At 39.0% G+C, this 24,122-nt stretch overlaps 1 protein-coding gene across 1 annotated transcript in view; it reads right to left on the bottom strand.

Moving 5' to 3' along the window:
* lmtk2 (lemur tail kinase 2) overlaps positions 1-24,122 on the bottom strand; it is a 152,859-nt gene that overhangs the window by 77,882 nt on the left and 50,855 nt on the right. The window contains exons 2-6 of the mRNA XM_087997905.1: positions 17,409-17,530; positions 16,598-16,751; positions 14,294-14,367; positions 9,829-9,947; positions 6,357-6,444 (exon numbers count right to left, since the gene is read on the bottom strand). Of these exons, the coding sequence (XP_087854031.1) occupies positions 6,357-6,444; positions 9,829-9,947; positions 14,294-14,367; positions 16,598-16,751; positions 17,409-17,530 (557 nt within the window). The remainder of the gene's footprint in view (positions 1-6,356; positions 6,445-9,828; positions 9,948-14,293; positions 14,368-16,597; positions 16,752-17,408; positions 17,531-24,122) is intronic.

The raw sequence follows: 24,122 nt of genomic DNA, 5'->3' as shown, positions 1-24,122 counted from the left end.
GTATACACCTACTGCCTTCATATTCTAAGGATTCACTCGATCTCTGCTGTCTATACCTGATATATGCTTCCTTCTTTTTCTTGACCAAAACCTCAACTTTTTCTAGTCATCCAGCATTCTCTATACCTACAAGCCTAACTCTTCACCTAACAGGTACATGCTGTCTCTGGACTATCGTTATCTCATTTTTGAAGGCCTCCCATTTTTCTTTACCAGAAAGCATCCCCCCCCAAATCAGCTTTTGAAAGTTCTTGCCTAATACCGTCAAAATTGGCCTTCCTCCAATTCAGAACTTCAACCTTTAGATCCGGTCTATCCTTTTCCAACACTATTTTAAAACTAATAGAATTATGGTCACTTGCCCCAAAGTGCTCCCCAGTCACTTCCCCTGCCTTATTTCCCAAAAATAGATCAAGCTTCTTCTCTAGCAGGTACATCCACATACTGAATCTGAAAATATTCTTAAGATTAGATTACTTAGTGTGGAAACAGGCCCTTCAGCCCAACAAGTGCAACCCACTCAGAACCATTCCCCTACATTTACCCCTTCACCTAACACTACGGGCAATCTAGCATGGCCAATTCACCTAACCTGCACAATCTACGTTTGGAAAGTTAAAAATCGCCTACTAGTACGACCCTATTATTCTTACACATAACCGAGATCTCCCTACAAAATCTGCTGGCTATTGGGAGAGGTCTACAGTCCAAACACAATAAGGTGATCATCCCTTTTTTATTTCTCAGTTCCACCCAAATACCTTTCCTGGACATATTCCAAGGAATATCTTCCCTAAGTACAGCCATAATGTTATCCCTATTCAAAAACATCACTCCCCCTCCTCTCTTGCACCCCCCCCCCCTTCTAACCTTCCTATAGCATCTGCACCCTGGAACATTAGGCTGCCAGTCCTGTCCATCTGTGAGCCACATCTCTGTAATTGCTATTTTATCCCATGTCCCTAACCATGCCCAATTCATCTTCCTTAACCGTTAAGCCTCTTGCATTGAAATAAATGCAGTTTAATTTATCTGTCCTATCTCTTTCTCTGCTTTGTGCCTGCCTCTCTTGACTATTTAATTTGCTCCTTTTCCAAGTGTACCAGTCTGAGACTGATCTCTTTCCTCACTATCTACCTAGATCCCACCCCATTCCCCCTAACTGTACTCATTTAAATCCTCCCAAGCAGCTCTTTATCTCCTTGACAGTATATTAGTCCCCTTCCAATTCAGGTGCAATTTGTCCTTCTTATATAGGTCACTTCTATCCTATAAGAGATTCCAATGATCTGAAAATGTGAACCCTTCTCCCCTGCACCAACTCCTCAGCCATGCATTCATCTGCTCTATCCTCCTATTCTTACCCTCACTAGAACTAACCCAGCTATTACTACCCTCTAAGATCGCCTTTTTAAATTCTTGGCTAACTTCCTATTTTCTCTCCTCAGAATCTCATCATTTTCTCTTCCTATGTCATTCATTCCAATACGTACAACAACCTCCTGCTTGTCCCTCTCCCCTTCGAGAATATTCTGCATCCTCTCAGAGACATCCTTGATCCTTGCACCATGGACGCAACACACCATTCTGATTTCTTACCATCGTGCACAGAACCGTTTATCTGTACCTCTAACTAGAGAATCCCATATCACAATCAATCAATCAGTCACTTGCAACCTGACCTACTCCTCGTTACATTAGAGCCAGCCTCGATACCAGAATCCCGACTGCCCGTGCTACATTCCCCCAAGAATCCATTACCCCTTACGTTTTCCAGAACAGCATGCTCGTCTGAGATGGGGATAGCCACAGGATATTTCTACATGACCTGCCTCCTTCTCCTACCTTTCCTGGCGGTAACCCATCTACCTGACTGTATCTGCGGTTTTTCTCCCTTCCTATAACTGCCATCCATCAAACCCCATAGCTTCAGTAAATTCCTCGCTGGCTCTAACTGCCACTCCAACCGATACATGCAATCCAATAGAAATCGCAACCAACTCACTTCCTGCAGACAATCTTCAATAACACAGAAACTCTCCCTAATCTCCCACATCTGACAGGAACAGCACATCACTCTACTGAAGGCCATCTTTGCATCTTAACAATCTACAGATGCTGCAAATAGCACAGTCTTACTGCTTTAAAAAAATTGCTCCAGGCTAACTTAGTACCTATATTTTATACTTTAAAATTTAATCAAGAGACAGAGCTCAACAAAACAATATGATTAAGGAAACCCACCTTTGTTTACAAAAAGAACAGTAAGGTTACACTTAAAAATTTAACTGCTCCCCTGCTGTAAGCTCTCCCACACTGGTTTCTCCAAGGTCAGCTGTGAATTTCATTGTTTATTAATTTTTCTTAGATGCACTCTGACATCCAGAGACAGTTGAACTCAAGTGTCAGAGGCAGGAGCTGTGCAGATTCACAGCTGGGTCAGACAGCAATGTAGGTTTCTTTCTCATTTGAATCACTTCCCATGTGGTCTCTGTTGTCTCTCTTTTTTCCTTTTTAAAGTGCAGTTGTTTTGATCTATTTTTCCCCCAAAGTTCCAAAACAATGCAACAGCTTGATAAAACTGTGACTACTGCCCCTAGAATTCGAGGAAATCAGGTCCAACACTGAAAATACCTAAAAAAAAAGTTCTTAGAGCCACAATTTCTTCCCGTCCTCCATCTTGGATTACCCAGAATCCTCCATATTTATTTATTAAAGGCTTATTTAATGGCATTGAAAGTCATATATCCAAATTTGCTGATGACACAATGCTAGCCAGCATTGAAGACAGTGCAGATGATAGCATAAAATTACAAAGTGGTACCGATAAATGAGGTGAATGGGCAAAACTGTGGCATGTAGACTTCAATGTATGCGAGTGACAGTTTATCCATTTTGGCCTGAAAAAAATAGCACTTTCTACATGATATCAAGTTAAATACCGTGGACACATTCAGAGAGACTTGGGTGTTTTGGTGCATAGACCTTTAAAATGTTACGAACAGGCGCAGATAACAATCAAGAAAACTAATGGAATGCTGGTCCTTATATCTAGGGGGCAGGAGTATAAGGATACCGTTATGCTGCAGTTGTACAAAACCCTAATTACACCCCACTTAGAATACTATGAGTCAAACTGGGTACAACATCTTGAGATGAATAGACTGGCCTCCCAGGGAGTACAATGTCTGTTTACAAGAGTGATACTTGGATTTCAGCGATTAAGTTATAAAGAGAGACTAGACCAATGAGGCCCATTTTCTCAAAAATTTAGAAGGTTAAGGGGTGATCTGATAGAAGTCTTCAAAATATCAACAGAAAAAGATGGAATAGATAAATTATTTCCACTGACTGGGAATTCTAGAACCAGGGGACATAATCTGAGAATTGGAGCCAGATCGTTCGAGAGAAATGTTCTACACACAAAAAGCATGGTAGATATTTGCAACTTTAGTCTAGAAATGATATGGGTGCTGGCTCAATTGTTAACATTAAATCTGACATAGATAAAAGTTTTGTTAAGCAAAGCCATTGAGGGATATGGGCCAAAGGCAGGTATATGGAGTCAGGCAACAGATCAACCATGACCTCACTGAATGGTAGAAGATTTGAGGAGCTGAATAGTCTACTCTTCCTTTCAGTAACCCAGAGATTATTACATTTGAAGTCCTGCTTGCTAACTAGTTTCCAAAATTCTAATTGTAGCACCACAACCCCTTCCCCATGTAAGTCATTAGTACCAATATGGACCATTACCTATAGATGTTCACCGTCCCTCAGAAGAATGCCTGACAGCTGTTAATTGATATCCTAGGCCCTGGGACCAGCAAAGCAACTTGCATCCTCAAGTCACATGATAGTTACAGAAACACCTATATGCTCCACTAACAATTCCTCTATCACTAATACTCTTCTTCATTTCTCTTTCCTCTCCTCCTATACAGTCAGGTTGCTTGCGGTGCCACAAACATGGACCTGAAGATCCAGCATCCTCACAAATATGCAAAATAGAAAAGAGTTTTGAAAATGAGCCCAGCATTTGCTTCAATACCTGCCTGTTTCACTTGAACTGCCCAGCAGCTACTCATTCCCATCCTTCCTCCAGGCTTTTGAGCTGTAGTTAGACAACTGATAACCTGCTATCCACATGACACTCAGACTCGTAAATGTGCCAGTGTCTCTAGTCGTTGGTTAAGCTCCAAAACTCAGAGCTCAACTTTCTGCAGTTGGGAGCACTTCCTGAACAAATGGCCATCTAGGACTCTGGTAGGGTCCCTAACTCCCCATCTGCTACCATGTCTTAGTCTTATATTCACTTCCCTTATGCTAACTTTAGGAGAAAGTGAGGCCTGCAGATAATGGGGGTCAGAGTTGAAAAGTGTGGCATTGGAAAAGCACAGCAGGTCAGGCAGTATCCAAGAAATAGAAGAGTCGACATTTCTGATAAAGGGCTTATGCCCAAAACATCAACTCTCCTGCTCCTTGGATGCTGCCTGACCTGGTGTGCTTATGCTAACTTTATCCTCCTTCCCTTAATCTACTGACTTGCTTACTTACATTATTTTTATCAGATTACTTCATTTATTGCCCTTGACTTTCACTTATTCCTGTTGCTTCTCAGTTAATTCCTTTTTACAGGAAATAGACTTTTTAAATCACAAATGAATCAACCTGATAACTTCCTATGATTCCCCTTCCCTAATCAGCAGTAACCTGAAGCTGCAGCTGTTAAACTATGTCTCGTCTCTCACTACTATGCTGAAGCTAAAAAACGTTCCAACCTGGTCTGTATAAGAGAGAAACACATAGGTGAAGTTACAGTCAGTTAATCCACAGAAGTTGCAGTTAGGAGATGGCTTTTTGCGTGTGTCAGTGTGCCAGTTATTTGGAGTAAAGAAAAAGTGTTAACTTGTGCCTATTGCCTTTGCCAATTCAGTTACTGTGATGTCCAGGAAATCAATAGTTTCTTTCTACATGGCTATGTTAAGTTTAGTGGAAGATTGATAATTATTAGTATTATAGGTGAATTCTTCTAATTCTGCTTCTGTGCAAATTCACATATCCTACACTTCAACATCAAACAAAGAATATTGTTTCTATGTGACTGTATTACCTAAATGAGTTAGTGAGAACAAAGGAGCACTAAAGCCAAAAGTACCCACAAAGATCTAAGTAAAAGAAACCATATAAAAAATATTAAAATGGGCAAAATTCTACCCATGGATAATTTACAAATCACCTTTTAGAAAATGTTAACTCAAAAATAAAATCTTCAATACCATGTATAAGATGGCAAGATGATAATTTCTCACATATTGTATACAGTATATGCAAACAATGTTAGGTGATCCCCAAGTTCTATTCGTTGAAAGTAAGATCACACTTTACAACTGTTATAGCAATTGGAAAGTAATGTTCACACACAAAGTAGCTGATTACAAATGAAAAAATGCACAATGACCTATCAGCATGCATTTTCTGCATCTGAACTTCCTTTGACATTTAGCTTTATATTTAGATAATTTTCACATTCATCCTATGAATCATAAAAACACCCACAACTGCCTTCACATTTCTACATTAACAGATTCTTCACAGTTCTGGCACAATTTATAACTCAAACATTCTTTTAATTTATTCATAGAAAACATTAAAAGCGAAAGCCTATATACAGTCGTAATTTCAAATGAGGATTAACAGTACATTCAGAAATCACTCAAACTCTTTCTTCTAGGTTATGATCTCATCTGATCTTTCAACAAAAAGCCAATTCTCTAGCATACGCAACTTTTTATATTATGAACATGCAAAAGTAACAATAGTTCTTAATCAGAAATAATCCACAATGCACATAGTTTGATAATATTTAAGTATTTAATAAATGCAAGTTATTCAGCGAAGTCCATGTATCTAAACGAAAAACACTGAGCTGAAAGTATCATCAATGCAAAGCATTTCTCATTGGTTGATAAGGAAAATGCTTAATATATCTCTTCCCAATGGGAGTATTTACATTGAGTAAGGTCAGAAAAATTCTGGTTGTGACTTGCAATGTCGGATCTCATAACTGGAAACATTCAGCAGGCCCTGTCTCTGACCAGCTGTTGCAAGGACAGGTTTAATCAACATTAAGGAATGGGAGCTATGCAGCTACAACCTTAAAACATCCAGTTGAAAGCCTGTTCTAACTAGTACTGTGCCCTGTTCTGCATGTAGCTTTCTTATGCTACTATCTAATACAGATTTGAAGGGAAAAAAAAATCAATCCAGTAGAAGGGATAAAAGCAATGGAAACTGTGTTGCAGATAATAAGATTAAAAAAGTAAAAAGGTATCAACAGCTGGTTATTTACTTACCAGCTGACAAAATTCAAACACCAACAGGTAAGGGACAGCATCCACACATTGTCCTAAGCAGTGAAGCACATTTGGGTGCTGCAAAACCCTGTAATTAGATATAATAATTAAAACTTGCAAGCAAAGTTGTTTGAGGCAGAACAATTCTGATAATTTACATTTCACATATCTTACAGTATTTTGGTTGTCTACTATGTCAACAAAACTCCAGCATCATTTTTGTACAACTACAATGTCACAAAACATTCTAGAATGCTGAAAGAAATAGTTATTGAGATACTGGATGTGTTGGTGGTCATCTTCCAAAATTTTGTAAATCCTTGGATGGTTCCTTGATTGAATGTAACAAATATCATCCAAGGAACAGGAGAATCAACGTTTCGGGCATAAGCCCTTCTTCAGGAATGAGGAAAGTGTGTCCAGTTGAAAGGTAGTTCAACTCCCCCTCCCACTCCACCAAGGACATGAAGGTCCTTGGACTCCTCCATCGCCAGACCATAGCAACATGACGGTTGGAGGAAGAGCGCCTCATCTTCCGCCTAGGAACCCTCCAACCACAAGGGATGAACTCAGATTTCTCCCGTTTCCTCATTTCCCCTCCCTCCACCTTGTCTCAGTCAAATCCCTCGAACTCAGCACCGCCTTCCTAACCTGCAATCTTCTTCCTGACCTCTCCGCCCCCACCCCACTCCGGCCTATCACCCTCACCTTGACCTCCTTCCACCTATCGCATTTTCCACGTCCCTCCCTCAAGTCCCTCCTCCCTACCTTTTATCTTAGCCTGCTGGACACACTTTCCTCATTCCTGAAGAAGGGCTTATGCCCAAAACGTCGATTCTCCTGTTCCTTGGATGCTGCTTGACTTGCTGCGCTTTTCCAGCAACACATTTTCAGCTTTGATCTCCAGCATCTGCAGTCCTCACTTTCTCCCCGGTAACAAATATCACCCTACTATTTAAGGGGGGGGAAACTACAGACCTGTAGGTCCTACATTAGCAGTACAGAAAATATGTTAGAATATATTATGAACATCGTGAAAAATGGACAGTTGAGTAATAATGATCGAAATTCATCTGAGGATTTTATTAGCAGAATTGATAAAACAGAGTAGGAGGGCGTAGTAAACTCAGTTTGTGAAGGTCTCTGATATTGACCCCGACCGGAGGCTGATAAATAAAGTTAAAGCACAACTGAGGAAGTAAGATACCAGCACGGATTAAGAATTGGCTAACAGTCAAAACAAAAGAAGAATAAATAGTGATTCTTGCATTGATAGACTGAGGCTAGTGGGGTACTCAAAGTATCAGTAGTTGGGTCCCAGCTATTCACAATATATTTCAATGATTTGGACGTGAGAATCAGATGTAATTTTTCCAATTCTGCAGAAGACACAAAACTTGGTAGTAATGTGTGTTGCGAGGAAGATGCAAAGCAACTTCAACATGAGTTGCATAGACTTAGTAAGTGGGCAAGAACATGGGAGATAGAATATAATGTGGGAAAATGTGAGGTTATTCACTTTGGTAGGAAGTACAGATGTGCAAAGTATTTCTGAAATGTTAAGAGGTCAGAAAATGTAGACAGATATAAAAGGAACCTGGTGTCATCATCAATAAATCAGGGAAGGGATTTTTAACATATATGTGCAGCATGTTACCATCTAGTATAGTCTGGCAAAGTTGTCTGAGACTAAATGTAATTATGAACTAGGTGAAGAATATTAATTAAAGGAATGGTTGGGTGAGAACTTGACTGGGTGTATACATAAATGGAGAACAAGTAATCAGAGAGTTCGGAGATGTGAGAGTTAGAATAACTGACTAGGAAAGCATATGTCTGGACACTCAATAGTTAATCTTTAGCCTCTGTTTAACAATGGTAGCAGAGAATAGTTAGCTGTTTTCAAGTCAAAGATTGAAAATTATGCATTACTGTAGTCAGTGATTTGGAAAAAGCATCAGAGATGGTTTATTTAAAATCTGAAATATCAGTGCCAATCTGTTTTCTGAATGCAAACGTATGACCAATGAAAGAATGAAATTACCACGTAGATTTGTATTACTTCTTTACTAAAGGAGAAACAAGCCATTACCATGGCTTTTTCACTACCATACAAGAGCAGGATGAGATGCAACATTTTTAAGAATTGTTCATGAGGCATTGTCAGATTTTGATAAATTCAGAAAGAGTAAACATAGTGCCATGGAAAAGCACTTAATGAAATTCAGTAGATTGTCGGAAGAACTGCAGAAACTCTATTTGGGAATCTCCCCCATTTGTGCTGACATTTATGTTTTAGATTGCACAAAGTATTGCATTTAGACAGACTTCAGGTTGAGAACATAGTGCTATAACAAATGTTAGAAGCTGACAAAAACTGCTTGGAAAGCATTCCTTTCTGGCAGTATTAATGGTGCAAATGCCATATGACAGAAATTGGAGGAGACCATGTTTACTGGCGAGCAAGAGCATCTGGATTCAAAAGAGGTTATTACTAAAGATGACAAAATACTAATTGCACAGCATGAATCAGATTGCGTGGGTACTCACTTTAATGTTGTTTGGTATGGTCTACAAATTTGTATATTCAAAGACTTAAAGGAATTAATAAGGAATCAGGTATTTTCTTATAACTGTATCCTGAATGCACAATTCTGTTTATTAAGTACTTTGAAATATTCCACTATGTCTAATAGGAACTCTCATTGTGCAATACAGAAACTGTTTAACAGAGCCCAAATTAGTACACTTTATTGCAGTAAACATATGCAATCATTTAACAACTAATCCAAGAAGTACAATATCAGAACAAAATGTTCATTGCAACACAGAAACGTGGTCTATTGCTTTGCTTGCAGGTACAAAATCAGTTTCATCAAAGGAGTTATGACTTGTATTTGTACAATGGAAGCTTCAAAAGCAAGGATGGCAAAATCTTACATCTGCTAAAGCAGTTTTAATTCATTAGGCAAGTACACATTCATCATTCTTGGTACATGAATCAACTAAAGGAGGCAGAAGTCAAGTTTAAGTGGCCTTAATTTCCACATTTGCCCAGCAAAGTTTTACTATGGGATAAATTTCTTATTATAAAACAAAAGCAGTACAAAGGGTTCCCAGCTCATTCATTCTGAAAGGAATTCATCTATAAAAGCAAACTTTAATTCAAGTGAATAATTTTAATTTAAGCTATTATCTACAGTCTAATAGCATCAGAACATTAAGTGTCTTCAGTCTTCTTCCTTCTAATTAAGCCTCCTTGGACAATTTAAAAGTCTCTCCTTTAAGTTGTACAGAAAACTACCAAGCTTTAATTTTAGTAGAATAAAAGAAACTGAAAAGCACACAACCCTGTGTGTTTTTTCTAATAGTCAACAAGTTTTTCCAACTTTACTACCTTTCCCTATTCCCTTCGATACCTACCCAATTCTGCATGAACTTGATACTATATTAAAAGGAGAATACAACAAACCTGTAAGCCTGTCCGGTCTTAAGGAATCTATGATGTTCTGCGGAGCTTGCATTCGCTTTCAGTTCTTTAATAATCACCCTGACTAAACTGGAGTCCTCGTAGATGTCCCCAAGAAGAACCTTCAAAAATACGTAGGAAAGTACTTTATATACTTCAATTCTCTGAAACAGCAAGTTACTCATTTCCTACATACACTCGATTACGCCGAATGTGGAAAAGGACAAGGTCATTGCAGCAGGTAACAAAGGATGTTAGTACATTTCTTTGCCAAGGCCATATCACAAAGATTGGATGACTAAGCCTTCACCTTTAGTAAAGGACAACAGGAAATGGGTGTAAATCTGGAATGCAGTGACAGAGTGGGACAAAGTTTCCAAGTAAAAATGTTATCTTATATGGCAATCAAAAAATAAAAATTACCTCATGACAATCCAAAACAAAAACTAAAAATGCAAATGCTAAAATTGAGAAATTAAACCAAATTGCTAAAAAGACTCAGCAGATCTGACAGCATCGGAGGAGGGAGACATAAGCTAATCAATGACCTTTCAATAGAACTGCAACAAGTTAGATACACAACAGGTTTTAAATAGAAGGTGTAAAACATGCCGATTAGCGGGATGGAAGGGGTAAAAGGGAATGGTCAGTAGGGAGAGAAAAACAGAAGTTTCTGTGATAGGGTGGAAAGTGGACGATATTAAATGAAAAAAGGCATGATGGCAAAAATAAATGGTAATAGAATACACAAAAGATAGTTCTAGAAACAAACAGTAGAATCATTTACCATCCAAAAAAAAAAACAACAGGTGGGGGAAAAAAAACTGAAATGACCTGAAAGTGTAGAACTCATTGATGAGTCCCGAAGGCTGCAAAACGCCTCAGCAAAATAACACTTAAAAATATTTCAAACGCCTGAACTCACAGCATTTAATTTAAACCACAGTCATATTGTATTATATTTATGTAAAGCCAATTAACACAAGATTATAAAAATCAAACAAACTAAAATGGTACAAAGCAAACATATTGTGTTTTTAATTCAAAAAAGGATTAGTTTATGCTGCATATGGCAAGTGCAAGCCTATACTTTGTTTTGACTTTTATGTTTTCAAAGGTGGGTTAACTTGCAGCATGAGATGGTACCTGGGATTTCAATGTTGTGGCCATTTCAGAGACATAGGTAGAGCGGGGACAGGAATGGTTATTGTAGGTTCCGGGATTTAGATGTTTCAGTAAGAACACAGAAAACAGTTAAAGAGGGGGTGGTGTGGCACTGTTATTCCAGGACGTATTACAGTTGCAGAAAGGGTCTCAACCACTGAGGTAGTTTGGGCTAAGGTTAGAATCGGGAAATGAGAGGTTACCCTGTTGGGAGTTTTCTACAGGCCTCCAAATAGTTCCAAAGATGTAGAGGATAGGATTACAAAGGTGATTCTCGATAGGAATGAGTGTAACAGGGCAGTTGTTATGGGGGACTTTAACTTTCCAAATATTGACTGGGAATACTATACTTCAAGTACTTTAGATGGGTCAGTTTTTGTCCAATATGCGTAGGAGGGTTTCCCGACACAGTATGTGACAGGCCAACAAGGGGCAAGGCCACATTAGATTTGGTACTGGGTAATGAACCCAGTCAGGTGAGAGATTTGGAGGTAGGTGAGCACTTTGGTGATAGCGACCACAATTCTATTATGTTTATTTTAGTGATGGAAAAGGATAGTTATACACCGGAGGGCAAGAGTTATAGCTGGGGGAAAGACAATTACGATGTGATTAGGCAAGACTTAGGATGCATAGGATGGGGAAGGAAACTGCAAGGGATGGACACAATTGAAATGTGGAGCTTATTCAAGGACCAGCTACTGCGGGCCCTTGATAAGTATGTACCTTCAGGCAGGGAAGTAGAATGTGGGAGCCTTGGTTTACTAAGGAAGTTGAATGTCTTGTCAACAGGAAGGAGGCGGCTTATGTTAGGATGAGACATGAAGGCTCAGTTAGGGTGCTTGAGAGTTACAAGTTAGCCAGGGAAGACCTAAAAGAGACAGCTAAGAAAAGCCAGGTGGGGACATGAGAAGCCGTTGGTGGATAGGATCAAGGAAAACCCTAAGAATTTCTATAAGTATATCAGGAATAAAAGAATGACTAGAGTAAGATTAGGGCCAATCAAGGATAGCAGTGGGAAGTTGGGTGTGGAGTCAGAGGAAAAAGAGGGGAAGCGCTAAATGAATACTTTTCATCAGCATTCACACTAGAAAAAGAATGTGGTTGAGAGCAATACTGAGATCCAGGCTACTAGACTAGATGGGATTGAGGTGCTTAAGGAGGAGGTGCTAACAATCCTGGAAAGTGTACAAATAGGTAAGTCCATGGGGCCTGATGGGATTTATCCTGGAATTCTCTGGGAAGCCAGGGAGGAGACTGCCAAGCCTTTGGCTTTGATCTTTATGTTGCCATTGTCTACAGGAATAGTGCAAGACTGGACGATAGCAAATGTTGTTACCTTGTTCAAAAAGGGGAGTAGAGACAACCCTGGAACTTATAGCCCTATGAGCCTTACTTTGGTTATGAGTAAAGTGTTGGAAAGGGTTATAAGAGATAGGATTTATAATCATGTCAAAAGGAATATGTTGATTGGAGATAATCAACACGGTTTTGAGAAGGATAGGTCGTGCCTCTCAAACCTTATTGAGTTCGTTGAGAAGGTGACCAAACATGTGGAGGAGGGTAAAGGTGATTGATGTGGTGCTAATCTCGCAAACATTTTATTTTAAATTGATTCATGCAAGTGTTCTAGGTTCCATTTAGACTTAGATTGCAATGTTATTTTAAAACCAAAACAATACATTTAACACTATGAAATTTCACTAAGAACAATAACTGAACACCAATCTATTCTGCATTCAGAACTGATAAGGCTTGAAGACTGCACTGTGTTCAAGAACATGGAGTGGACAATGCCTGTTGAACTTGCAGTCACTTTCATTCTTTGTTAGTTTCTGACTAAACTGGAATCTGTTTGATTTTCCCCAAAAAACAGTTTTTCAAAATACCTTTTTAAAAGGAAGTTACCCAAAAAGTACAGATCTAAAAATTAAAATCTCAAATAGTTCTGTGTTCTAGATCAGCTCTTTGTCCACAGAATACTTTTAATCATTTGAATTCTGAATCCTTCAACTTTCAGACCTGGAAGCCACAAATAAAATTTGACTTAATCTCTTCTCTGCTGAAAATTTTTTTTCAATGTTGGTTCTTTCCTCAAGCATTAAGATCCAAAGGAGGTAGCAAAGTTGACATCTCCCACTTTTCATTTCCTTTATGTAACAACTACATTCAAAGGCTAATTGCTCAAAGATTGATCACTTCATTTGGGCACCTAATAACACCATCTATTTTTTCCAGGTTAGATATATCATAATAGGATCAGGATACTATAGCACATTGTGATGTTACATCACTGGACTAGTAATTTAAAGACCTGGAGTATGATCCAGAAACACAAGTTCAAATCCTACCATCAAAACTGAGGAAATACATTGTTAATAAAATGCAGGTGTTCATAATACAAGATGTCCATGAATCTATATATTTTTTTAAAAAGTGACAATCTGGTCCCAAAAACCATTTAAAGGAGATCTATCATCTGCACGATGTAGACAATTACATGACTCTAGACCCACAGCGATGTGACCAGCTTTTACCTGCCCTCTGAAACAGCCCACTAAATGACTCAATTAGAATTGAAGGAAGCTTTTCATATAGAATTAAGGAATGGTCAATAAATGATAGCCCTGCTTGCCATGCCCACAATTCATAAATGGGTAAAGAAAATATACACCTAAATTCCATGGACCACCCTCTGCTCCAGCAGTGATAATTTTTCCACTGACTAATGAATCTTTAACGACGTTATCTGTTTTACCACATCAATACAAGTTTACTAAGAAACTGAGAACTAGATTGACAGTGCCTCTATTAATGCTACATAAGAGCCTTGCACTCAGACATTTTTTAATCTTTTATGGCATGCAGGAACCACTGACAAGACCGGCCTTTTTGCCCATCCCCAACGGTCCTTAAAAAGGTAGGACAACAGTATAAAGTACATTGTCCCTTTGCAAGTTACCATATTCAAACATAATTACAAGAATATCATGTTCCTTTCAGAAGTTGGGACTCCCAAAATTACTTTAAATGGCTTAACCATGCTTGGTATTTAAGATGAAAATCAGTTATGAAATGTAGTTTCTATGGTTGCACAAAGAATTTGTGATTTTAAACAATTTAAAAACTGACCTAAAATAAAAGTTTCATGTACGTTAACGATCCCTACTATTTTTTCCTTTACTAACACATGTCTGAATCACAGTTAACAATCTACTAAATACACTGCAGAATTAGACCTAGTCTCTTTTCGATTAAAAAGACTTTGGGATCCTCATCTTTAGATTGTAAAGGCTGTGCTTACCTTACCAAACCAGCCATTTCCAATTTCCTGGATGTAGCTAAGATGATGACGAGCAAGAGATGCTGAGGATACTCCTGTTAAAAAACAAAATGAATGATCAAAGCATATTTTATAAAAAAGCTCCAACAGGAAAACATTGACCTTTGATTTCCAAAAATGTTCTAAATCCCAGGCTTTATATTTTGAACTAGCACTTTTAGACTTCAATGAAACATACCCAACAACAATTCTAATCGGTGGGAGAAAGGAGAAGGAAAAAAAAGGACATACAAAAGACATTGATATCAAAGTGCCAAGTACTTTATCATTGTAGTAATTGAAGCAATAAGCAAAATGTTTGACTTCATGAAGCATAAATGTTTGATCAAATCATTACTAGTTTGGACATATTTATAAACAATACCAATGCAAAAACATTGTAAAAAATATGTGGACTGAGGAACTTGTTTAGGGGATAAAAGGGAAAGATATTTTAGTTACAAGAAATGGCCATTGTGTCCTATTTACTTCAAAGGAAGTTGTAAAGTGACAGTAGGATGTTTACACTGAAATTGTGCCTAAGATTAAGACATCAAGTCTTATGAAATTCTGTAGTTAAAATGTGCATTTTATTTTCACCATTAATTAGATGTTTCTGCCAACTATTTTAAATATATTTAGTAACGGTGATCAGTACACTTTGCAAATATTTGTTGTATGTATTTAAACTGCCACTTTATACATTAATGATACTCTGTGCACTGTTATTGTCCCGAGATATAATTTAACAATCTATGCACAATTTATAGGTAAACAAATTCAAAAGAGTTTTGAATATCAAGAGTTAAGATTTTCAGACATGTTGATAACAATCAAACAATGCATGCTAATTAATTGTATTTTCATAATCCATATTAAAGAATAGGTAAAAATAAGCCCCTCTCCAAAACAAACCAATGCAAACCAAATTTATTTCACTCTTTCCGAGGCTGACTTTTCTTTTCCTGAGATAAAGTTACACATTCAGCAATTACATATGAACAAACAGTAGGCCTTGCGGCACCTTGAGCCTGCTTTGGTAATCATTAAGATCATTGTTGATCTAATTGTAACCTCAAATCCACTTTCCTACCTCACCAATAACATTTCATCCCTTTTCACTGCGTTAAAGGTATTAAAGGACTCTATTTCCACCATCTTTTCAGGGTGTTGCAAAGAGTCACGTAAAAGCAAAATTCTGCATTGGTCATGCAATGACCATCTCCAATAAGAAACAATTTAACATCATCCCTTGACATTCAATGGTGTTACCATCACTAAATCCCCCACTATCAATATCCTAGGGGTTACCATTGACCAGAAACTCAATTGGACTACAGTGACGACAAAGCGCAGGCAAGAGGCTAGGAACCTGGCAGCGAGTAACTCACCTCCTGACTACCCAAAGCCTGTCGACCATCAAGAGGACACAAGTCAGGAGTAATGATGGAATACTCCCAAGTGTGTGCAACTTCAACACCGCTCAAGAAGCCTGACACTATCCAGGACAAAGCAGCCTGCTTGATTTGATACCATATCCACAAGCACCCACTCACTGAAATAAAGAACGTGGGTTGGAGAAGGTTAGCAGGTCTGTCAGCATCCATGGACAGGGAAACACACTCTCCACAGATCCTGCTAGCAGCTCAGTTTTCCAGCACACACTGTTTTTATTCCAAAGACTCACAACCAGGGGCACTTTTATTCAAAAACATCCTTGCAGTAGGTGATACTCTTAAATTACCAATATTTACAGAGATCATCCTGAGACTTTTCCAGGACTCTTGGTCATGTTCAAAGACTTCAATATCTGCTCCGACAGACATTATGCACACTGCATGCTAACTTTCATCAGGAGCATTACACAAAGTTTGATTCTGCCAGTGTAAGTCATCCACACATCATCAGGAGTTTCTTAACAGAAATCAAGAAATGGGAACACTGGAAAATACTGTCTGCCCTAATGCATGGTGGGAGAGGCCATAGGAATTCTGATATCATCACCCTAGCTGAAATCAACAAGTTCAATACAGACTACAAGACTGAACATGAGATCTTCCTGTTTATATGACTCAGCTACTCACCAAGTTAAATTTACTGGCGTAAAATAGAACCCAAGAGAAAAGGTTACTGCAATAAATTTCAACTGATTTCAAACAATGATATATGACTAAAAACAAGAACTGACATTCTATGGGGCCACATATTGGTTAAATATCAGTAAATGTTGCTTGACCAATCAATGCTAAAATATTTAAAAACTGTCAAATTCAGACCAGCTCATACCTTGTGTTTTAGATGACTGAAATTGTGTTGGAGTAGAAAGTATAATATTTGGAACTGTAAGCGTGTAAACTTCAGCAGGTGCTGGAGGCGAAGGGGTGTCTTCTGCTGGTGGTATGAAATCATTTTCTTCATCAGGATTATCATCTTCAAATTCCTGAAATTAAAAAAGTGAGCAACATGCTAACATTAAAAAAAGTTATTGGTGCATTCATTAATTGCACAGCTTTAGGCAAAACTGTAATGTTATAAAGAGTGCTATAATGCACCACATCTTCCTCTCAGTGTGACAAAAATATTTCAGCAATTTAGACTCTGCAGTGACCATTTTCTTTTAAAACCCTAGAATGAAACAATATACAGATCGCATATATTCCTACACCTAAAGCCAAGCAAAATTTCTTCTTTAAGGAGGTATCACTCTACATAAATTATACCCAAGTCTCTGATGTGAGTAAGAGTCCACCAGATGTGAGTAAGAGTCAATCGTTACAGTCCCTCAATCCCCAAAAAGGTAGTAAACTGAAATTAGTCAGAGGTAATTTCAGGAAATGTCTTCTTCCCATTGCCTGAAACCATAGGACGGAAAAATAATCTGAATCAAGCGAGTTGAAATCTCATTTGAGAAGTAATCTTCCTAAAATAGCCAGCTGTAATCGATGTGGGACAATGCAGTACAAATTCCACTTAATTGGAATTTGTATATTGCTGACACAAAGTAAGCAGCTTCGAGATTACAGTTAATAAATTATGCGGCAGCTAAACAGAAAAAAAAATCAAATCAGAGCAACCAAGGTGCATCCTACGTGCTCACCTTGAAATTTATTCCCTGCTCTTTACAGCAGGATGCACAGTTCATAAGCAGGATGATGAGGACAGCTAGACTGCAACCAGACACTATAAGCAGTGACAAGGAGACTTCAACAGCTGCTTCCCCTGGGGAAAAAAAAGATTGCAATCAATTTCCAACATTCATTTTAAAATGCATTTCAAGAAAAAAATAACACTACAGTGCACAAGTTCAATTGAATAACATGGTATTGCAAAATTTAGAATAGTTGAGATAAAAGTTAAATGATTAAATAATTTTTTTTAAAAAAAACTGATTACCCATTAGAATGTAAAATTATATACACCAGATTAAAAGTTAAATTCATCACACCTAAATAAGTTGGCCCCAAGCACAACCTAGACATTCTGAGGCTAAGAACAAATGATGGCAATGCACAAGATTGAAGCCATGCAGATGACTTTTATCTGATATGAACACACAGTCTAAATTGACGAAAGAATGAATTTGTAAGTGTACAACATAGCTCATTAACAAATCACCCAAAGCATTTTACAACCAATTATTTACTTTTGAAACCAGAAGAGTAGACGCAGTACCAAATTGGGGCACAAGATCCCACATAAATGAATAAATAGCTAAATGTTCTGTTTCTTGAAGGAGACCTGTTGGTCAGTATGTTAAGAGCATGCCCTGCTCTTCTTTGGCTAGCTCAATGAGATCAGTTTTCTTGAAGTAGGTCACATTTGATCCCAGAACAGATCTCTGGCAAGACAGCACAAAATTATTTGCATATGTGGTGAAGTCAAAGGCTGAACGCAAGAGGCCACAGTACTACTGGCTGAGCTAAGCTGACACTTACAATTAACATAACCAGGCAGCTAGCATCAGACCATATTTATCTTCAGTATCTTTAACTTTCCAGTATATTGAGCCTTTTAACAAAACATATCCATACAAAGTTATATACGATGGATAACACAACAGTATTTGAGAAAAATTATACACATCGATTCATTTATGCTGTCCACAGCATATGTCTTGACCTTGATTTTGTGCTTTTCAGGACAATGTTGTGTTGCATTTAGAGCTGATGTACTTGGTCATCGCCTTTGCCTCTTTCAATGTGGCATGTTTGAGTGCTGACCTGAAAGGGACCTACCGCTACTTGCCTTTAATAAATAATACTCTTAAAAATATCAAAGCTATAAGATCTGGTAATATGTAAACAATTGCATTGTCCTTGGAATTCCAACGGGAATTTCCTAACAGATGCAGGGAAGAAAAAATACAGCTAGTGAAAATAGTTACTGTTTCACATAGAACAATCTGTGTTCAAAAGCCAGTTGTCAAATAACTTCCTATAGATCCAAGTAGATAGCCTTTGATAAAATATTTGCAGGTCATGCAACAGGGCTTGTTACAATAATAGATTTCCTTCTTTTTTCTGACAATGACAAAATATTATAACATTGTGGGCGGCACGGTGGCACATTGGTTAGCACTGCTGCCTCACAGCGCCAGAGACCCGGGTTCAATTCCCGCCTCAGGCGACTGACTGTGTGGAGTTTGCACGTTCTCCCCGTGTCTGCGTGGGTTTCCTCCGGGTGCTCCGGTTTCCTCCCACAATCCAAAAGATGTGCAGGTCAGGTAAATTGGCCATGCTAAATTGCCCGTAGTGTTAGGTAAGGGGTAAATGTAGGGGTATGGGCGGGTTGCGCTTCGGCGGGGCGGTGTGGACTTGTTGGGCTGAAGGGCCTGTTTCCACACTGTAAGTAATCTAATCTAATCTAATTGAAAAATGCAAACCGAACAGTTTGCAGGACTGGAACACTGGCCTGAATTCTTGGAGTCATATGTAAAAATAACACCAGTATCAGAAGCTCTTCAAATAGACTGCATTCCACAATCCTGGTTTGGGAGTATTAAACTCTGTCTGTTAGACATTTCTATCACGTGTCTGCTGATCTAACAATACTCTGAACTTTACTAAATTTAATGAAGGAACTCCACATAAATAACCAAATATAGGTGGGATATCATCCAGTATGTTCGAACTTAGAAGTTTTAGATTTACTACGTTCAAACTGCAAACACCATTTTCATGGTTTATCAAAAGGACAGATCTCTCAAATACTATTGAAATTAGAAAAAAATCTGACGCTCCTTATAAGAAACAGCATGTTCCTTATAAGAAACATCAAGAACCTGCTCATTCTGAAAGGAACATCATTTTATTAAAAGCTCAGAGTATACTTTTAAAAACTATAATGGGTAAACTTTGTAATTGGACATTACAGCTAATGTACTAATTTGTCAGACAGCAAAGAAGTTCCATCCAGTTCCAAAGAGCAGTTAGGGGCTCTAAATAAATAGTGTATTTATAAAGTAAAAAAATGTAAAGGGCAATAAGTGTACAAGTTAAAGCTTGTAGACAGAGTAGTCAACAAATCTTTCCACAGTCCTGCAAGCACAGAGGTACATTTGCTATGACATTCAGAGCCATAAACATACGAGCAAGAAACATGAGTAAGCCACTCGTCATTTAAGTCTGCTCTGCCATTCAGCAAGATCATGGTTGATCGGATTTTAACCTCAACTCTACAGTCCTGCATATCCCAATAATTGTTCATTCCTTTGGTAATCAAAAATCTATCTGCCTTTAAAAATATTTAAAGATTCTGCATCCACTGACTTTTGAGGAAGGAAATTCCAAAGTCGCTCAACCCTCAAAATATGTTTCCTCATCTTAGTTTTAAAAATAGGGAGTTGCCCATTTAAGATTATGATCTTTAATTCAAGGGTCTTCCACAAGAGGAAACATCTTTTCAACATTAACCTGGTCAAGTCCCTTCAGGATATTATTTGTTTCAAATAAGTCATCTCTGATTCCTCTAAACTCTAAAGGAGTCAATCTTAGCCTTTCTTCATAAAGCAATCCTCTCATTCCAGTTATTAGTCTTATAAACCTGTAAACTGATTTGAAGCATTAGCATCTTTCTGAAAGTACAGTGACGAGTACTAAATGCAGTACCCGAGATCCTGTCTCACCAATGCCCTGTATAACTGAAGTGTAACCTCCTTTTGCATTCAATTTCCCTCACAGTAAAAATAAACACTCTACTAGCTTTTGTGATTAATTGCTGTATCTGCATACTACCCTTCTGTCATTCATACACTAGTACACAACTTCTCTGCATCCCCTCAATTTAAATAATAAGCTTCTTTTTCACACATTATATCAAAATGGAGAAAGCAGCCACTCTTCAGGTCCACACACCCCCACCAGCCCACACCCCACTCCTGGCACTTTTCCCTGCCACCATAAGAAGTGCAAAATCTGAGAACACACCACTCACCTCCATCCAAGGCCCCAAGAGACCCTTCCACATCGGTCAGAAATTTACCTGTACCTCTAAACGATGTCATCTACTGCATCCGTAGCACCCGATGTGGTCTCCCTTACATCGGGGAGACAGGATGCCTTCTTGCAGATCATTTCAGATAACATCTCTGGGACACCCACCAACCCCACCACCCCATGGCTGAACACTTCAACTCCCCTCCCACTCCATCAAGGACATGCAGGTCCTGGGCCGCCTCCACTGCCAAACCGTTATCACCAGGCGCATGGAGGAAGAAGGCCTCATATTCCACCTTGGGACCCTGCAACCACATGAGATAAATGTGGATTTCAACATCTTCCTCACTTCCCCCCCCCCCCCCCCCCACCCCCAACATCACCTCCCCCCCACATTATCCCAGTCCCAAGCCTCCAACTCTGCATCACCTCCTGACCTATCCATCACCCCCCCCGACCGATCATCTTCTCCATCACCTTCCTCCACCTATCGCTTTTTCAGCTACCTTCCCCCCAACCCCACCCCCGTCCCATTTATCTCTCAGCCCCCAGCCCACAAGCTTCATTCCTGATAAAGGGCTTATACCCAAAACGTTGATTCTCCTGCTCCTCGGATGCTGCCTGACCTGCTAGCTTTCCCAGCAGCACGCACTCTTGATTATATCAAAATGGACAATTTCACAATTCCCCACAGTGTACTCCATTTGCCAGATCTTTACCTAACTAGATCCCTGTGTGGGCTCTTTATGTCCCCTTCATAACTTACTTTTCTATCTTTGTGTCATCAGCAAACTTAGCTACTTCTCTTCACTGAAATCATTTATATAAATTGCAAAGTTGAGACTCCCACATCAACTTCTGTAGCACACTACTTCTGACATCAGCAGCCTTAAAAAGAGGGCCATTTATTTCTATTCACTGCTTCCTGTTGGCAGGCAATTTTCTATCCATACCTATACATTACCTCTTACAATCTAATGCATTTTGTAAAATTAAATCCAATGCATCAACTATCTCACTAAATACACCTGTTAAGACCATAGGCTAAAATCCATCAGGATCTACAGAACTTGTCAACTCAAAGTTCCAATTTACTCAGGACTACTTCTGATAATTACAATTTTCTATAGTTCCTCCCTCTCTTTTCAATTCATGATTTACAAATATATCGGAGATGCTACTGATTTCCTTTCCATGAAGACCAATGTAAAAAAAACTATTCACTTCATCTGCCATCTCTTTATCCTCCATTATTAATTCCCTTGGCTCATTTTCTATAGAGGCAACACAAGATATGGCAAAAAAAGAGGGTTAATAAATTAAGAAAATTTTCCTGTTTTCCTATTTTTGACTAACTTTCTCTCATACCATAATTTTTCTCTCCTTATTAATTCTTTAGTAATTGTGTTTTTTCCTTAGAGTTATGGAGATGTACAGCACAGAAACAGACCCTTCAGTCCAACTTGTCCATGCCGACAAGATATCCCAAACCAATCTAGTCCCACCTGCCAACGCCCAGCCCATATCCCTCCAAATCCTTCCTATTCATATACCCATCCAAATGTCTTTTAAATGTTGCAAATTTACTCGCCTCCACCACTTCTTCTTGCAACTCATTCCATACGCGTACCACCTGCTGTGTGAAAACATTGCTCCTCAGGTGCAACAAGGATGTTGCCAGGGTCGGAGGGTCTGAGCTATAGGGCGAGGCTGGACAGGCTGGGGCTGTTTTCCCTGGAGCATCGGAGGCTGAGGGGTGACCTTAGAGGTTTACAAAACCATGAAGAGCATGGATAGGATAAATAGACAAGGTCTTTTCCCTGGGGTCGGGGGGTCCAGAACTAGAAGGCATAGGTTCAGGGTGAGAGGGGAAAGATATAAAAGAGACCTAAGGGGCAACCTTTTTCACACAGAAGGTGGTGTGTGTATGGAATAAGCTGCCAGAGGAAGTGGAGGAGGCTGGTACCACTACAGCATTTAAAAGCCATCTGCATAGGTCTAGGAATAGGAAGGGTTTAGAGGAATATAGGCCAAGTGCTGGCAAATGGGACTAGATTAGGTTCGAATATTTGGTCGGCATGGACGTTTTGGACTGAAGAGTCTGTTTCCGTGCTGTACATCTCTAAAACTCTATTTGTTACAATATGCTGATAAAAATGAATGCCCACTTTTGTGGACATGACAGTGGACCTAGAAACTGAAGCCAGAATTTACTTAGATGCCACAAATCAGTTGCACTGGGTACCTGAGTTACTACAAATTATTAGGTATCCCTGAAAAGATACATTTTGTATTGCACAAGCACACAGGCAATTTAGCATGGCCAATTCACCCAACCTGCACATTTTTGGACTGTGGGAGGAAACCAGAGCACCCGGAGGAAACCCACGCAGACAAGGGGAGAACATGCAAACTCTACACAGTCAGTCGCCTGAGGCAGGAATTGAACTCGGGTCTCTTGCGCTGTGAGGCAGCAGTGCTAACCATTGTGCCACAGTGCCGCCCACTTTTCAATACTTTTTTTTAAAAACTTCCAATGAGTGTTTTTATCATGTGTAATGATCTCAGTTGAAGGTCTAAATGAATAACAAAGCTCTATTGCTAACAAGGAGAGAGAGGGAGAGGGGGAGGAGGAGGGAGAATCTAGGCAAAGTAAGCAGAGCAGTTGTTTCCACTGGCCCAAGGGTTGAGAACAGGAGGACGCCAAACAAAGGTGTTTGACAAAAGAACCATTGGTAATATGTAGAAAAATCTTTCTTACAAAGCATATGATTAGAATCTCAAATGTACTGAAGTGTGGCTGAGGTGAATTCAATTGAGGCCTTCAAAAATAAAAAGATACCCACAAAAAGAAAAGGTTTGCACAGATATGGATAATAAGAACAGAATGGAGAGTAAGAGTGGTTGAAGTGCTTTTACAGAAAACCAGCATGGACATGTTGGAAAATGGGCTTCCTCTTCTGTACTGTAAGCATTCTAATATGCATTTTATGCTTGAATAGTACAAATTATCTGAGGCAGGATGATCTGTTGTAAAAGTAATACTAAAGAACTTTGCTTTAGAAACAGAGTCAGAATAAACTACAGAACAAGAGAAAGGCTGAACTGCTCAGTCCTTGAAATGGTTTTCAACTCCTCCTTCAACCTACTGCAAAAAGATAGCCAAAATGGGTGTTATCCACGTTATCTTATTCATTCAGTGGATGGAAGCTTCGCTGGCTAAACTAGAGCTTACTACCCATTTCTAATTGTCACCGAGAAGGAGGTGAGCCATCTTAAGTTAGATCACATGGCATCTAGGGCACGCTTGCCAACCTGATACAAAAATTGACCTGATGTCAAGAAACAGAAGATGGTGGTGAAGTGTTCTTTTCAGA

Source organism: Chiloscyllium plagiosum, unplaced genomic scaffold (genome assembly GCF_037043375.1).
Source record: "Chiloscyllium plagiosum isolate Xiang-an unplaced genomic scaffold, Cpla_swu_hap1 HiC_scaffold_20, whole genome shotgun sequence".
NCBI lineage: Eukaryota > Metazoa > Chordata > Chondrichthyes > Orectolobiformes > Hemiscylliidae > Chiloscyllium > Chiloscyllium plagiosum.
This window is presented reverse-complemented; position numbering and strand designations above follow the sequence as displayed.